This window comes from Pyrgilauda ruficollis, unplaced genomic scaffold, assembly GCF_017590135.1.
Source record: "Pyrgilauda ruficollis isolate IOZ18807 unplaced genomic scaffold, ASM1759013v1 scaffold270, whole genome shotgun sequence".
NCBI classification, from domain to species: Eukaryota; Metazoa; Chordata; class Aves; order Passeriformes; family Passeridae; genus Pyrgilauda; species Pyrgilauda ruficollis.
The window spans coordinates 1,492-17,690 of NW_024524045.1; the positions used below are offsets into that span (position 1 = coordinate 1,492).

Sequence of the window (16,199 nt, forward strand, 5' to 3'; positions counted from 1 at the left end):
GCTCCCATTAACATCCAAACTGAGTTGTGTTGGAATCCTAGGTGCTGAAAATTTTAAACTTTCTGTGCTGAAGAGCACAGACCCGCAAGAAAATCCTGTGTTTGACCTAGGACCATAAAAAAAACTTCCAGAGTTGATTAGTAACACTAAGATTACAAATGTGTACTTTGATTAGAAGTAATATCACTAAATAAAAAACCTAAAATTTAAGATTTTAAAATATAACAACCTATATAAGGCAAAATATAAGTTTTAGAACAGTAACTAATTGTTCTTCACAAGTTTAAGTGGTATTTTATAATTAGACAGAAAAGTCTGTGTTGTTGACTTCGCGTAATTAGTTATTAAGCTAAAAATAAAAATAATTTAAATATGATTTCTTAGTTAAATAATTTAAAAGACCTTGTGTAGAAATAGCTAACCTTTTTGTAACTTATTAGTAAAATACTGTAAAACTCACAACTTAAAATATAAATAAAAGCAATAAACATCTAAACCTAAACATAAATAAAACATAATAACCACCTAAACCTAAACATGATAAAACTGAAATATCTAAAGCTAAACATAAATAAAACCTGAACATTTAGACCTAAATTCCCTCTCAAATACCTTCAGTCCCAACCTTAACAAAACCAAAAACAGCCCCAAGAGCCACCAGGCTGGGAGCTGATTTTTGCTGTTGGGAGCGAACAGATCGTTACTAATTTAATTAATGCCAGGCTGATTTCTGCTGGCAGGACATGGTGCGAGGGAACAGGTACAAAACCATCCGCTGGAGCTTTGTGGAGTCGCTGGAGCCCCCCAGGGTGGTGCACGTGCGCTGTGAGGGCGTCCTGAACCGCGGCAACCTCTACGGGCAGGTGACCGTGAGGATGCACAGCCGCCAGGTGAGCCGGGCCCGGGGCACGGCCGGCTCTCCCACAGCCTGCTCCGGGGGGGACAATCCAAATGTTCCCAGCCATTCCTGGGAGCTCACAGCCGGCTCTCCCACAGCCTGCTCCGGGGGGGACAATCCAAATGTTCCCAGCCATTCCTGGGAGGTCACGGCCGGCTCTCCCACAGCCTGCTCCGGGGGGGACAGGCCCCGTTCTCCTGGGATGTCACAGCTGGGTCTCCCAGAGCCTGCTCCGGGGGGGACAATCCAAATGTTCCCAGCCATTCCTGGGAGGTCACGGCCGGCTCTCCCACAGCCTGCTCCGGGGGGGACAGGCCCCGTTCTCCTGGGATGTCACAGCTGGGTCTCCCAGAGCCTGCTCCGGGGGGGACAATCCAAATGTTCCCAGCCATTCCTGGGAGGTCACACTTGGATCACCCAGAGCCTGCTGCAGGGGAGACAGGCCCCATTCTCCTGGGATGTCACACTTGGATCACCCAGAGCCTGCTCCGGAAGGGAAAGGCTCCATTCTCCTGGGATGTCACACTTAGATCATCCAAGAACCTTCTCCAGGATGAACAATCCCCATTTTCCTGGGATGTCACACTTAGATCATCCAGGAACCTTCTCCAGGATGAACAATCCCCATTTTCCTGGGAGGTCACTTGGATCACCCAGGAGCTTTCTTCAAGATTAACAATCCAAATTTTCCCAGCTTTTCCTGAAAGGTCACACTTAGGTCACTCAGGAACGTTCTCCAGGCTGACTAATCCCAATTTTCCCAGCCTTTCCTGAAAGGTCACAGTTGGATCATCCAGGAGCCTTCTCCAGGATGAACAGTCCCCATTTTCCCAGCCTTTCCTCCTAGGAAATTCCATCCCATCTTCCCTCACCAAGCCCAACCTGCTGCCAGCCCAGCACAGAGATCCCAGCCCTTTTTTGGGTTGGAAATCCCTTAAATCCCATCCCATTGCTAGGGCCATCTCTCATTATCCCAGGTCCCTCCTAACCCCATCCATCCTGTGGGATTTTTTGGGGTCTTTGGACAGATTTTGGCCATCTATGACCGCTTTGGGCGGCTCATGTACGGCGGGGAGGAGATTCCCAAGGATGTTCTGGAATATGTTGTGTTTGAGAGGTACCTGGTGAACCCCTATGGAACCTGGAGGATGCACGGGAAGATCATCCCAGAGTGGGCCCCACCGAAGGATCCCATCATTAAGGTGGGAAAAGGCTGGAAAATGCAGATCCCGGGGGGGAAAATGCAGATCCCTGGGGGGAAAATGCAGATCCCTGGGGAAAATTCAAATCCCTGGGGAAAATTCAAATCCCTGGGGATCGTTCTGGGCAAAGCTGAGCTGCCTGGGAGGGCAAGGTGGGGGGTTCCTCCACGGGCAGAGCTGTTTGGAATGTCCATGGAATTGTCCCTGGAGCGCCTGGGAGCTGGAATGGGGGGCTGAGGGCCTGGAATGGCTGAGGGCAGGTCTGGGATAATTTTGGGAATTATTTCCCTCTGTGCCCGACCTCCATAAGTGTCTCTGCCTCCTGTGTTACTAAAAATAGATCTTGGAGAAGAAGGAGGGGAGAATTCCAGTGTAATTCAAGGCTTCCCACCCCATTCCCTTCTGCCTCCATCTGATCCCCCTTTTTTCCCTCTCCAGAACCCTCTGCTCCCCTTTTTCCCGCTGATTTTTGTCCCTTGCTTTTCCAGACCGTGATGATTCCTGGCCCAGCCCCGGATCCCTCACAGGAGCAAGAAACAGTGAAGTAGAAAGTTCTGGAACGTGGACAGGGGCAGCAAACAGGCCAGGAGGGAGGATTGGGAATGTGATGGACGTGGCCGTGCCTTCAGGAGTGGGCTCCAGCCACTCCAAATTTGTCCTTCAAGGAGCCAGAGGGGCTGGGAGCGGGACCTGGATGAGCTCTGGGAAGAGCTGGGCTCTGTCCCACACTCTGTGCTGCAGCCTCACCCTCGCTGGCTTTCTGTGAGGATGAGGAGCCTTGGGAGCATCCACAGCCCACCCTCTGTCCTGAATTCCATGGGAGAGCCCTTGGAATATTTGTCACCTCCATGGGAGGTGTCACAGAGCTGCTGCTCAGGCATTAAAACTTCACCAGTGGCTGTTGGCACTGTTTTTTTCCCACCTCTCTTTCTCTGCTGATTCCCAAACTCCTGTTTGTGAACAGAAACCAGGAAAACTTTAAATCGAGCTCTGTGGTGAGGTCAGGGGCTGCTGCCGTTGGGGTTTCCCAGAGGAGCTGCAGCACAGCTGATCACTGGATTTCATTTCAGTTTTGGCTGCTCGCGAGGGGCTGGGGTTGGTGTTGGTGGCAGAGCTGCTGCTGTCACTGAGGGCCTGGCACCATCCTGTGGACACGGTGACATTTGCAGCTGTCCCTGCTTTGCCTGCCTTGGGAGAACACTTCTTTTTCCCCCCCTGTGAGGCTCCTTCTCTATTCCTGCTCTGCTCAGCCAGTTCTCCTCACTGACAGAAAAATCCTCCCTGCGCACCCAGGGACAAACCCTTTTCTCCTTCTTGTCCTGCTTTTCAACTCAGCCACTTCCAGAGCGTGGGAGAGTTCCAGGATTTTTTATTTCTTCCTTGAGAGGGATTTTGCAGAGCTGTGAAAAGAGGAGCTGTGGCTCCTTTCTGCTCCTCAGTGTTCCTTTTGGGAGGGCAGGACCTCCTCTTTGTGCTGTGCTGGGAGAGGAGCCAGCAGTGGAATCCCTGCCATGTCCTTTGGGATGTCACAGGGGTGGCACAGTCCCTCTGTTCCTAAAAAAACCCTTTTCCATGGAGCCTCTGCCTCGCTCAGGAGCTGAGTGTGGGAGCTCAGATCCCTCCGTGGAGCTCAGGAAAGGAGGGGATGGAATTCCTGAACCCAGAGGGAGGAGAGGATCGGGATTGTTCAGGCTGGAAAAGGGGATTTTTGGGGTGACCTCACTGAGGATTCCCTGAAGGAGCTACAGGAAACATGGAGAGAGGGGTGAAGGGACAGGACACAGGGAATGGGCTCCCTCTGCCAGAGGGCAGGGAGACAGGATATTGGGAAGGAATTCCTCCCTGGGGAGGTGCTGAGGGGCTGGGATGGGATTCCAGAGCAGCTGGGGCTGCCCCTGGGTCCCTGGCAGTGCCCAGGCCAGGCTGGAGCAGCCTGGGGCAGCGGGAGGTGTCCCTGGGTGGGATTGAAGGTCCTTCCCTCCAAGCCCAGGGTTACCCAGCCCTGTCTCGGAATGAAAAGGGGTTTTTTTTGAGTGGAATGTGGCTTTTTTGGGAGAATGGCCTTCCCTTCCAGTCAGCCCCTCTCCATCCTCTGCCACTTAACCCCTCCACTGCTGGATTTCCTCTCTCCCCTCAGGATATCCCAGCTCTTCCCCACCTCACTGAGAGCCTCTCCCAGCACACTCCGTAGATAATTCCGTTTATTTCCTGTATTTACACAAAATTACACAACCAGGACCTTCAGCCTCACACCCCCAGACCCCCCAGTCCAACACCAGAGCTGGGCAGGGGGGAGCAGCCTCCAGCTCCAGGGAGGGATGGAGGGAGGGATGGATCCATGGATGGATCCATGGATGGGTGGAGGGAAAGGACAGAGGGATGGATCCATGGATGGATGGAGGGAAAGGACAGAGGGATGGATCAATGGATGGATGGATGGATCCATGGATGGATGGATGGATGGATCCATGGATGGATGGAGCTGCTGGAGCTGGGATCCCCTCACACCCCACTCCCATCCCGGGCTCTGCCCTGCCCGGGGCGGGTCCGGGAGGGCTCCGTGCTCTCCTCCTCCCACGGACACACCTCAGAGCTTTTCCTCGTGTCCAACCCGGGCTTGGCAGGTGCTGCTGGAGCCTCTCCAGCTTCCCAAGGACAAACCTCAGCCAGGCCAGCGCCAGGGCTGGAGCTGCTGCCCGCCCCTGGGTGCGGGGTGCTGGGCAGCAGCCGGCACAGGGGCTTGTGCTCGGCTTCCCCGTGGGATCTGCCCCTGGACTTCTCCAGAAATGTTGGAGACGCAGCGCTGGCTCCTGGCTGTCCCATCCCTGCAGGGGAACCTCTTTGGGCTCCCTGTGGCTGCACACCTGGCTGGGAGATTTCCTCCTCCAACCCAATGGGCTCTGCTGCTTCCCAGGGGCAAATTTCAGATTTCCTGCTGTCTGTGCTGTCGGGTTTCTTGGATGGCTCCTTCCCCACTGCAGATTTCAGGGACAGCTCCTCCGTGTCCAGGCTCTCCCATGGACAGACGGACTCTCGGTCTCTGCTCCCCTTCTCCACAGCTTTGGAGGCTTCTCTTGCTGGGAGCTTCTCCTTACCTGGGCCAGTTCCTTTCTCCAGCTGAGGCTCAGCCACCTCCCAGGGACAGATCTCTGCTTTGCTGCTGGATTCCACGTCCTGAGACTCCCAGGGACAGATCTCTGCCCTCTCCGAGCTCTGGGATTTCCCTGGAGCTGCTCTGGGCAGTGCTGAGCTCCCAGTGTGGGGTTTGGCCGGGGGCTGCTCCATGTCCAGGCTCTCCCAAGGACAGATGGACTCTCGGTCTCTGCTACTCTTCTCCAGAGCTTTGGAGTCTTCTTTTCCTGGGAGTTTACCCTTAGTTGGGGCTGTTCCCTTCTCCAGCTGAGGTGCAGCCACCTCCCAGGGACAGATTTCAGCTTTGTCACTGGATTTAGAGCCCTGACTCTCCCAAGGACAGATCTCTGCCCTCTCCGAGCTCTGGGATTTCCCTGGAGCTGCTCTGGGCAGTGCTGAGCTTCCAGCGTGGGGCTTGGCCGGGGGCTGCTCCATGTCCAGGCTCTCCCAAGGACAGATCTCTGCCCTCTCCGAGCTCTGGGATTTCCCTGGAGCTGCTCTGGGCAGTGCTGAGCTCCCAGTGTGGGGTTTGGCCGGGGGCTGCTCCGTGTCCAGGCTCTCCCAAGGACAGATTGATTCCCTCTCTTTGCTCCCCTTCTCCAGAGCTTTGGTCTCATCTTTTCCTGGGAGTTTCTCCTTTCCAGGTGCTGTTCCCTTCTCCAGCTGAGGTGCAGCCACCTCCCAGGGACAGATTTCAGCTTTGTCACTGGATTCAGTCTCCCAGGGACAGATCTCTGCCTTCTCCGAGCTCTGGGATTTCCCTGGAGCTGCTCTGGGCAGTGCTGAGCTCCCAGTGTGGGGTTTGGCCGGGGGCTGCTCCGTGTCCAGGCTCTCCCAGGGACAGATGGACACTCGGTCTCTGCTCTCCAGGGATCCCTCCGTGCTGCCCAGCGCTGCCTGGCGCGTGATGCGCTTGTCCCACTTGGAGCCCCCAGCAGGGACCTGCTTTGCCTTTGGCTGCTGGGAGGGAGGTTCAGCCACTTCCCAAGGACAGATCTCAGCTTTGCTGCTGGATTCCATGTCCTGAGACTCCCAGGGACAGATCTCTGCCCTCTCTGAGCTCTGGGATTTCCCTGGAGCTGCTCTGGGCAGTGCTGAGCTCCCAGTGTGGGGTTTGGCCGGGGGCTGCTCCATGTCCAGGCTCTCCCAAGGACAGATGGACTCTCGGTCTCTGCTACTCTTCTCCAGAGCTTTGGAGTCTTCTTTTCCTGGGAGTTTACCCTTAGTTGGGGCTGTTCCCTTCTCCAGCTGAGGTGCAGCCACCTCCCAGGGACAGATTTCAGCTTTGTCACTGGATCTAGAGCCCTGAGACTCCCAGGGACAGATCTCTGCCCTCTCCGCGCTCTGTGATTTCCCTGGAGCTGCTCTGGGCAGTGCTGAACTCCCAGTGTGGGGTTTGGCCGGGGGCTGCTCTGTGTCCAGGCTCTCCCAAGGACAGATGGACTCTCGGTCTTTGCTCCCCTTCTCCAGTGCTTTAGAGCCCAGGACTCTTGATGGGAGTCTCTCCTTACTTGGAGAGACTTCTGTTCCCTTCTCCAGCTGAGGTTCAGCCACCTCCCAGGGACAGATCTCAGCTTTGTCACTGGATTTGGAGCCCTGAGACTCCCAGGGACAGATCTCTGCCTTCTCCGAGCTCTGGGGTCTCTCTGAAGGAGATTTGGGCAGGGGTTTGGCTGGGGGCTGCTTTCCCTTTTCCGGTGCTCTGGATCCCACTTTTTCTTCCCCTTTGGAAGTGCCATGCATGTCCTGCCTCGATCTCTCCTTCCCCGACGGAGCCGCAGCCTCTTCCCAGGGGCAGATCTCTGTTTTAGGGTGCAGTTCATCCTCCACCTCCCAGGGGCAGATGTTGGCCTTTTTGCTCTCCGTGGTTCCAGCCCGCTGGGGTGAGGGTTTGGGCAGAGCTGGGGGTTTCCCTGCGAGCCCCATCCCAGGCTGCTCCACACCTTCTCCAGATTTGGGGGATCCCTGCGTTCCCCCAGGACTGAGCTCTCCCTGCGCACTGCCGGCCCCGCTCCAGCTCCTTCCAGGGACCCGCTCGGGCTCGGGCTGGCTGCTCCCCTCTTCCAGCGCCTTCTCCGGGCTCTCCGGGCTCCCTTCGTCCTCCCGGGGAGCGATCGCCTCCTGGCGCAGCAAGGCTGCCCTTCCTGCCGGCGCTCCGAGCCAGCCGGGCGGACAAAGCTCAGCCCGCGCCGCGCCCCGCACGCTGCTCGGGGTGGGCTCTGCAGGCGGCTGCTCCTCCTCGGGGCGCTCCCGGGGCTGGAAGGACCTGCTGGTCCCCTCGGCCTCTTCGAGTGTCCCTTCCTCCGCTGTGACCCCAGGAACGTCCTCCCCCAGATCCGCTCCTTGGTGGCCCGCGCTGGGTGGCTCCAGACCGGCACCCGCGTCCCCTCGGGCAGCGCTGGGCTCCTCTGCCGCCTTGTCCCCATCGCCCGTCCCCACGGCCGGGCTGTCCCGTTGTCCTCCTGTCCCGCTGTCCCCCCAGCCCGCGGCTTCCCCGGGGGTGGCGGCGTTGTTGTTGTGCTGGAGGGCGGGGGTCTCGAGGCTCGGCCCGCTCCCCTCGGGGCCTTTGGCAGCGGGGGCCGGGCTGACCCCCCCGAGGGACACGGCCGAGGCCTCTGCCAGGCCGGGCTTCTCCCTCCTGCTGCTGCCCCTCTTCCTGAGGCTCCCCTCGCTTTTCCCTTTCAGGATGCTCTTCCCCCTGGAGCGGTTGAGCGCTTTGATGGCGAGTCCCAGGCTCCGGAAACTCTTCGCGGGGGGCGCCTTGGGGCCGGGGGTGGTGGCCGCCGTGTCACCGGGGGTCCCCGACTCTGCTGCCTCGGCCGCTTTTTGTTTCCTGCCCAGGATCTCGTCCTGGACCAGCTCCCAGGGACAGACGTGTGCCGAGGTGGCGCTCGGGGTCAGCAGCCTGCCCTTCCCTGCCGGGGGGGACACGCTCTCCGGGCCGTCCCCTGCTGTCCCCTGCGCCTCTCCCGCCTGTGCCGGGGGGCCCGGCGGTGGCTCCGGGCCGTCCCCGAGCGTCCCCGAGCGCTGCAGGCTCTGGTAGCGGACGGGGGGCGGAGGGGGGGTTTTCTTCACGGTCACCCGCACCTTCCTGGCCGGGTGGGCGCTGTCAGCGCTGACGCTCTTGACGGGCGCGTAGGTGACATGTTTGTGCCCCTTGGCATCGCCCAGCGGGGCCGCGTCCTGCTGCGGCCGCCTCTCGGCGGGGCTCTGCGGTGTCGCGGTGTCGCTGGGGACCCCCGGGGCCGGCGCGGAGAGGTGGCGGCTGCCGTGCCACTGCTCGCGGGCGGCCCTGCGGGCGGCCAGCAGCGCCACTTCCCGCGCCCCGGCGACAACGCTGTGCGACTTCTGCAGGGCCGGGGCGCGGCCCGGGGGTCGCTGCCAGTGCCCCGCCAGGTTCTGGGCGCTGGCCGATTTGCACAGGAGCGGGGCGGCGTCCAGCGAGTCGCTGTCGGATTGCTCCAAGTCCGTCCCCGCCGCCGGCGGAGGCTCCTCGGGCGGGCTGGGGGCGGGCGACCCTCGGCGGGGCTCCCGCGGGGACCCCTTGGAGCTGCGGGACTTGCGCAGGGCCGAGGAGCGGCGCCGGGAGCTTTCGTCCCGCGTCCTCAGGCTGGTCCCGGCGGCATCCAGCAGCCGCTTGGCCGAGGAGCTGCGGCGGGACGGGGTCCCCGCCCGGTCCCCGGCGCTGCTGCGGCGGGACGCGCTCTCGGCCAGCTCGGCACCGCTGCGGCGCAGGATGGAGCGGGCCAGGCTGCGGCGGGAGCCGCGCTTCTTGGCCAGGTGCGGGTTGTTGGTCGCCATCCGCCACGTCTTGTGCACCTCCAGCTGTCGGTAAAGCTTCTTCAGCTCCTCCTGCGCCGCGGGCGGGGGGGACGCGGCAGAGAAAAGGGGGAGAGGAGAGCGCCTACAGCTGGGGCTGCGGCCGGGACCGCCCCGCCGAGCCCCGGGTTGTCCCCGTGTCCCCAAAGCCCCCCGCGCTGCCCAGAGGACGCAGCGGGTTTGTCCACCCGGGTGGGGTCACCCTGCACTCCCTCGTCCCCTCCCTCTGCTTTGCATCAGGAAAAGATTGCGAAAGGCACCTCTTACTCTGCACAGCTAGCGTCAAAAGAAGGTCCTGAGTGTGCCACCCACCCGAATGTCATCGGGGTCGAGACTGTGCTCGCTCCAGGCGGACGCGATGCTGCTGTTCATGCAGGAGCCCGAGCGCCGCATGTCCAGCTCGTCCTCGTACACCTCGGCCGTGATCTCCTCCCGCAGCGGCGAGCCCGTGTGCAGGAACTGCGCGGGGACACGGCGCAGTCACTCAGGGGGCCCTGTCCCAGCTCCCCGAGCCCCTGGGGTGAGTGTTAGTGATGGAATTGTGGAGGATGGAAACGCTCTCCGATGTCAGCGAGTTCGGCTGTTCCCCCAGGGCTGACAAAGCCACCGCTTACCCACGTCCCCAGTGCCACATCCTCACGTTCTGGAGCACTTCCAGGGGTGGGGACTCCACTTGTTCCAGTGCCTGATCACCCTCTCCATGAGAAATTTCCCCGATATCCAACCCAAACCTCCCCTGGCCCAGCCTGAGGCCATTCCCTTTCCTCCTGTTCCTGGGGGCAGAACCTGACCCTCCCCAGGTCCTGTCAGGGACTTGTGGAGAGCCAGAAGGTGCCTCTGAGCTTCTTCTTCTCCCGACTGAGCCCTCCAGCTCCCTGAGCCTCTTGTGGTGCTCCAGCCCCTTGCCCAGCTCCGTTCCTTCCCTGGAGTACCTTGGGAATGAAGAGCAGGGCCAGGGTCATGGTGATGGTGCCGTGGGTGTGAGCGAAGAAGAGCAGCAGAGTCCAGTCCGGATGCAGCGAGGGGACAAACAGGAACCTGGAAGGGACCAGGAGGGCAATGCCAGCTCCCACCACAGCCCCTCCCCACGTCCAGAGCCCACAGCCCCCCCTGCCTGGCCACCCAAACCCTTCCCATTGTGGGGGTCCTGAGCACCCAAACCCCCTTTCCTTTGGAGATCCAGAGCACGAAAACCCTCCCCACCTTGGGACGGCTCCTGAGCATCCCCAGGGGTGGGAACCTCAGTTCCTGGCCCTACCTGACCACGTGGAAGGTGGCAGAGACCATGAGCTCGTTGTGGAGGGCGATGCCCATGTAGCGGGGCTCGTGGAAGGCCGAGGGCACGGCGCGCGTGGCGTAGCACAGGAAGCTGCCCCACAGCAGGAACAGCATCTCGGCTGTGGGCACAGCAGGACGCGCCCTGAGCAGCCACCCCCAGCCACAGCAGCTTTTGGGGTGCTCAGCTGCTGCCCAGCACCCTCACCCCGAATGTTCAGAGGTGGGAATGGGGCATCCCCCAGCACGGCCTTCCCAAAGTTTGGGACTCAACACCAGGGGATGCTTAGGGGGGAGGGTGGGAGGCAGCTGGGGGACCCCAACCCTCCTTGAAACCTCCAGGAGGATTAAAGGGACAAGGGAATGAAAGCCCCAGATTATGGGATGGGCTCCATGGGGACTCCCAGATCTTTGCAGCTTAAGGAAGATTAAATGGATAAGAGAAGGAAAGCCCCACATTTCTGGGGTGGGGTCCATGGGGACCCCCGGGCCGGGCCGGGGGCCGGTCTCACCGATGACCATCATGTAATCCCAGCAGTCGTGGCCGCAGATGGAGAAGCGCAGGCCGCGGCTGGTCTGGGCGCGGACGACCAGCGGGATGTCCCTGCGGATGTTCTCCAGCGTGCCGATGGTCCAGGCCGCCAGGAACCAGAGCACCAGCAGCAGGATGGGCGCCAGCAGCCGCAGCACCCGCCCGCTCGACACGTAGGGAGCGCGCTGCGCCGTGCGCGACAGGAACACCTTCAGCACCCTGCCGGGGCCGCAGGGTGAGACCCTGCCCGTCCCAGTGAGACCCCCGCCCATCCCAGTGAGACCCCTGCCTGTCCCACTGAGACCCCTGCCCGTCCCAGTGAGACCCCCGCCCATCCCAGTGAGACCCCTGCCTGTCCCACTGAGACCCCTGCCCGTCCCAGTGAGACCCCCGCCCATCCCAGTGAGACCCCTGCCCATCCCAGTGAGACCCCTGCCTGTCCCACTGAGACCCCTGCCCATCCCAGTGAGACCCCTGCCCATCCCAGTGAGACCCCTGCCTGTCCCAGTGAGACCCCCACCCATCCCAGTGAGACCCCCACCCATCCCAGTGAGACCCCTGCCCATCCCAGTGAGACCCCTGCCCATTCCACTGAGACCCCAGCCCATCCCATTGTGGGGGTCCCAAGCCCTCCCACTCTGGGGGTCCTGAGACCCAAACCCTTTCTGCTGTGGGGGTCCTGGGCCCCCAGCTACCTGTAGAGCTTGAGGGTGATGGTGCCATAGACGATGGCGAAGCCGAGCATCCGCACCCAGCGCAGGACGATGCAGCGGAAGATGCTCGGCTTGAAGTACAGGATGAACACCTGGAGAAAGGGGGAGAAGGATCCGGGCTGGATCCCGCCTGCCCCAGCCTCGGGAACCACCCGCTTTTCAGGCCAGCGCTGTGCCACCCTCCCCCGTGACCCTGCAGCACCCGCTGCACTGGTGCGGGAGGGGAGAGGGGATTTGGGCAGCGATTAATTCCCACAGGCAGCGGGAGAAAAGGGATTTGGTTTTCTGAGAAGGTTTATACGGCAGCCCCCAGGGACCGTGCCAGCAAAATTAACAATTAGGTGGAGCCGTGCCCTGCTTGGGGCAGCTGCATCCTGGAAACCCCATCCTGGAGCTTTCCAGCCCTGGGGACAGCTGGGTACTCACAGGGAAGTAGAGGAGGAGGGACCCGAAGAGGATGGTCTCCAGCAGGACGATCCCTGACGTCCGGATCCTCTGCAGGGATACCAGCGTGAGGGTGCTGGGTGAGGGGCCAGGGCCAGGGCAGGGGGATCCCTGAGCCTGCAGGGTTTGGGGTGACAGTGGAGCGGGGGGACACGGGGACAGCTTGCCTTGCTCCGTCGGAAGTGGTAGGACACGAGCATGCTGAGGAAGATGGCCAGCATGCAGCAGGCCTGGCACGACAGCACCGCTGCCCGCAGCGCCGGGTCCTCCTGGATCAGGCAGGGCGTGTCGTCCTCGCAGGTGGCACAGCCGGGGGGGCACGGCCGGCACCCCAGCCGGGACCCCCCCTCTGTCCCTGCCACACCTGGGGACAGAGCAGTGGCTGGGGGGATCACGGCATTGGGGGGATCAGCGTATCCCAGGGCCTGGTGGCACCCCCACACCAGGGCACGTGTTCTGCGTCCCCAAAGCCCCCCAGCCCTGCCCCCACTGCTGCATCCGTGTGCCGCTGGGGACAGCAGGGACCCCGGGGCCTGGTGGCACCCACCTGCCCAGGCACCGCTGGCCACTCCGCCGGCCCCGTGAAAACCCGGCTTGCACCTGCACAGGTACCTCCCGAGGACGAAGCCGCGGCTCTCCTGGGGGACACACTGAAGGAGACAGCCTGAGACACGTCCCCCACCCCCTGTGTCCCCTCTGTCCCCAAATGCCCCTGCCCCAGGGGGCTCCAGCAGCCCCCAGCTCACGGGTACCTGACCTCCCCCAGAGCCGTGAGAAATCAGTGGTTAAACATTTCAGAATTAAAACCCAAAGCTTGGCCCCAAATCCCTCCCTAAAACCTAAATGGACACCTAATGCAGCCGAGCGCCCTAATCCTGCCCAGCCGTGACGGCAGCCTCGGCCCGGGCCCTGCTCCCTAATCCCCCCGGCCGTGGCGGCTCCGCCGGGCATTGTTGTTTTCTGGAGGGATGCCCGGCGCGGAGCCCGGCCCTCTGGAAGGCATCGCTGGTAGGAAACAGGAGTGGCGACGCCTTTCCCGCTTGGGGACAGCTCTGGAAGGACCCCGAGGCCGGGGGGCTGGGGGGCTCGCCCTGCCTGGGGGTGCTGCTGGTCGTGCCAAGCCCCGGGACGCTCGGGCACCGCTGTCTCCCCGGGGTGGGCGCTGCTGGGGGCACCGCGGTGGTGCTGCCAGCGGCTGCCAGGCCCCGTTCCCACCGTCCCCGCGGGGCCCGGGCAGGAGCAGCCGGGTCACACGGCGCGGCTGGCGGTGGGGAGGGAAGATTTGCACAATAAACCTCTCACGACGGTGCGAGAGCAGCTGAGCGAAGCAGATGGATCGCCCGGGAGAGGATAAAGCTCAGCCCGGAGGGAGGGACGCGGGGCATGGGCAGCCCGGCCGGGGCTCCGGGGGTGGCTGGCTGCGGGGTGCCCCGGTCCTGGCCGGGAGGGGATGGGCTGCGGGGTGCCCCGGTCCTGGCCGGGAGGGGATGGGCTGCGGGGTGCCCCGGTCCTGGCGGGGAGGGGATGGGCTGCGGGGTGCCCCGGTCCTGGCGGGGTGCCAGGGCGCGGTACCTGGGTGCTGTTGAGGTCACAGCGATGCGTGTCCGAGAACCAGCCCGGCCCGCTGGAGCACTGGTCGATGGCCGCCTCCCGCAGCTCCACGTCCACCCGCACGACCCCCCTGCGGCCAGGGACGGGGTCAGCCCAGGGGGTGGCGTGGGGCGCCCCTGTGCCCACCCAGTGCCACCGCTCTGGGGCCGATCCCAGCTGACCCTTCCCTCCCCAGCGCCTCCCTCTGCGGCTCCCCGTGCAGGGGGGTGCAGCAGGGACCCCCCAGTCCCGGGAGGGGTCCCGGCCCGGCTCACCCACCCCCAGGGCAGCAGTGACAGGGGGTGGCAGCGCAAGGTGGGCAGCACAGTGAGGGGACAGGGGGTCACCCCCGTGCCTGAGGATGTGTAAAAACACCTGAGCACCTGCAGGCACACGCAGAGGGACACGGGCAGGGCGCTGGGGACAGCCCGGGGTGGGTGACACATCCAGCTGCGCCTCCAGCACACACACGGGGCACCCCCCACCCCTTCTGACAGCCCCCCAAACCCCTCCGGGCTCCACTTACTTGAACTCGGGGCTGAGGTCGGGCTTGAGCCCGTAGAAGGCGGAGGAGAGCGTGACCGCCCAGGTGGGCAGGAAGCGACCCTCGCGGCACTCCAGGAACGGCGGGGACCAGCGCACGTGGCCCGGGTCCCCCACGTAGCTGTCCCCCCGCTGCCACTTGGGGGTCTCCAGGCTGCGCAGGTCGTTGCTGAGCACCCGCTTGCGCAGCGCCGGGACCCGCTGCGACTTGAGCGCGTTGAACCACTCGTTGTCCCAGCTGAGGTTGCCCAGGCTGGGAGCGGCGCCGGACACGTCCTGCAGCAGGATCTGCCCGTCCCCCTTGGTGGCCTGCAGCATCAGCCGGGGCTTGGGGGCCAGCGGGTGGGCGTCGAGGGCCAGCACCGCCCTGCGCACCCACGGGTGCCCCTCGGCCAGGCTGCGGACCAGCGCCTGGTACCACTCCACGTCCTCGGCCACGCTGGCCTCGCGGATGTCGTTGGTCTGGAAGAGCATGTTGAGGAAGTTGGCGGCGTGGGCCAGCGCCTCGGGGGCGGCTCGCAGGGCTGCCCGCAGCGCCGGGGGGGGCCCGGGCCCGGGGGCCGCCGCCGCCACGGCCCCGCTGCAGTTGGCCCGTGCCAGGCGCTCGGCATCGCCCGTGCGCAGGAACGCCAGCGCTGCCGCCGAGCCCTCGCCGTCCCCCGGCGCTCCCGGCTCCACGGTGGGCGCCCACGAGGATGAGGGGGCCGGGGACCACCCCTCCGGCCGCGGGGGTCTCTCCTGCGGGCGCTGCTCCGCCGCGAGCGCGGCCAGCTGCACCAGCACGGCGTGCAAGCCCCAGAGCAGCGGCCACCGGCACGGCCCCATGGCTGGGGCTCAGCGGAGCCCCCCGGCCCCCGGCGGCCCCCCCGGCCGGCCCGGGGGGCGCATGGCGGGCAGGGACCCCGAGCTGCCCGGAGCCGGCCCCGCGCTCTGCCGCCCGTTCTTCTCCCTCGGCGATGCCGGAGCAGACGTCACCGGCTCCAAACCGTGTTCAGCGGCTGGCGCTGCCCGGAGCCCCCCCGCCCGCCCCCGCGCTCCCGCTCGGTCCGCAGCGCTGCCCGGAGCCCCCCTGTCTGAGCCCCGTGGGGACCCCGCACCGAGCCCCGAGGGGACCCCGCGCCCCGGCCCCTCGGGCTGGCCGTGATGCAAGCGCATCCTGATGGGAAGCCATGGCAACGGCAACCAGAATTTTCCTGCCCGCATCCCCCTCCCCGCGGCCCCTCGGCAGCCGGGGGGAACGGGGCGCCCGCGGGATCCAATCCCGCAGTGTCCGGTGCCCCCCGGGCCGTGGGGTGGGACTGGGGGGTGGCACCCACGCGGGGCGTCCCTGTGGGGCTGGGGGCGCTGGGTGCGGGCAAGAGCGGGATCTGAAGCCCACCCCCCAACTGGGGTGTCCCGCGCAGCAGACCTGGGCTGCAGAGGGGAAACTGAGGCACGGGAGGGTGCTCAGTTTCCTTGCTCCAGCCTCAAGCAACCATGACCTTCCCCAGCCCGCGGGGAGGCGTGGGGAGAGCCGGTCCCGTCCCCTCTGCTCCGGCTGGGACACGCTGTCCGCCAGAACCGGGCAAGAGCCGCGCAGGGCTCGCGGTACGAAGCGCCGCGCGCCCGTGCCTCAGTTTCCCCCACCGCATCCCGCGGTCCCGGAGCAGGGAATGAGTCCGATGGGTCGCGGCTGGAGCTGCGTGTCCGGGAGCCCCCGGCCCCACCATCCGTGACCCCCCCGTCCCCGCGGGTGCCGGGACCGCGGCGGTGCCGGTGTTCCGAACCGCTCCCGCCCGTGGGTACTGGGGACTCGGAGCGGCTCCCGCGGCTCGGAGCGGGTGCCGGAGCCACCCTTCGGTGCCGGTGCCGCCGGCGGGTGCGGGGCTCGGAGCGGCTCCTGTGCTCGGTGCGTGTCCCGCTGCCCGCAGCGTCCCCGCGGCCCCTCCACGCGCGCCCGGGGGGCTCGGGGGCGCGGCCTCCACACCGGGGAGGGACCGGCGGCACCGGGAGAGGCGGGACCGGCACCGGGGGGCGCGGCCAGCGGCGGAAGCGCGGGGGCGGGGCGGCGG

General features: G+C 63.9%; 3 protein-coding genes across 3 annotated transcripts in view; 2 read left to right on the plus strand and 1 right to left on the minus strand.

Moving 5' to 3' along the window:
• Window positions 1-713: 713 nt before the first annotated feature.
• On the plus strand, window positions 714-2,997 carry MRPL45 (mitochondrial ribosomal protein L45). The gene is made up of 3 exons (XM_041471609.1): window positions 714-890; window positions 1,927-2,100; window positions 2,589-2,997. Exons 1-3 carry the CDS (start codon window positions 744-746, stop codon window positions 2,646-2,648), a joined length of 381 nt encoding a protein of 126 aa, XP_041327543.1. The 5' UTR covers window positions 714-743; the 3' UTR covers window positions 2,649-2,997.
• An 822-nt stretch (window positions 2,998-3,819) lies between these two features.
• GPR179 (G protein-coupled receptor 179) lies at window positions 3,820-14,973 on the minus strand. Its single transcript, XM_041471601.1, has 12 exons — window positions 14,132-14,973; window positions 13,588-13,696; window positions 12,575-12,665; window positions 12,183-12,397; window positions 11,998-12,066; window positions 11,554-11,663; window positions 10,839-11,077; window positions 10,310-10,448; window positions 9,984-10,089; window positions 9,364-9,510; window positions 5,196-9,084; window positions 3,820-3,842 (listed from the first exon to the last, which is right to left on the minus strand). Exons 1-12 carry the CDS (start codon window positions 14,971-14,973, stop codon window positions 3,820-3,822), a joined length of 5,979 nt encoding a protein of 1,992 aa, XP_041327535.1.
• SOCS7 (suppressor of cytokine signaling 7) overlaps window positions 14,972-16,199 on the plus strand; it is a 13,196-nt gene continuing 11,968 nt past the window's right edge. Inside the window, exons 1-2 of the mRNA XM_041471612.1 lie at window positions 14,972-15,137; window positions 15,798-16,036. Coding sequence (XP_041327546.1) covers window positions 14,972-15,137; window positions 15,798-16,036 — 405 coding nt within the window. The remainder of the gene's footprint in view (window positions 15,138-15,797; window positions 16,037-16,199) is intronic.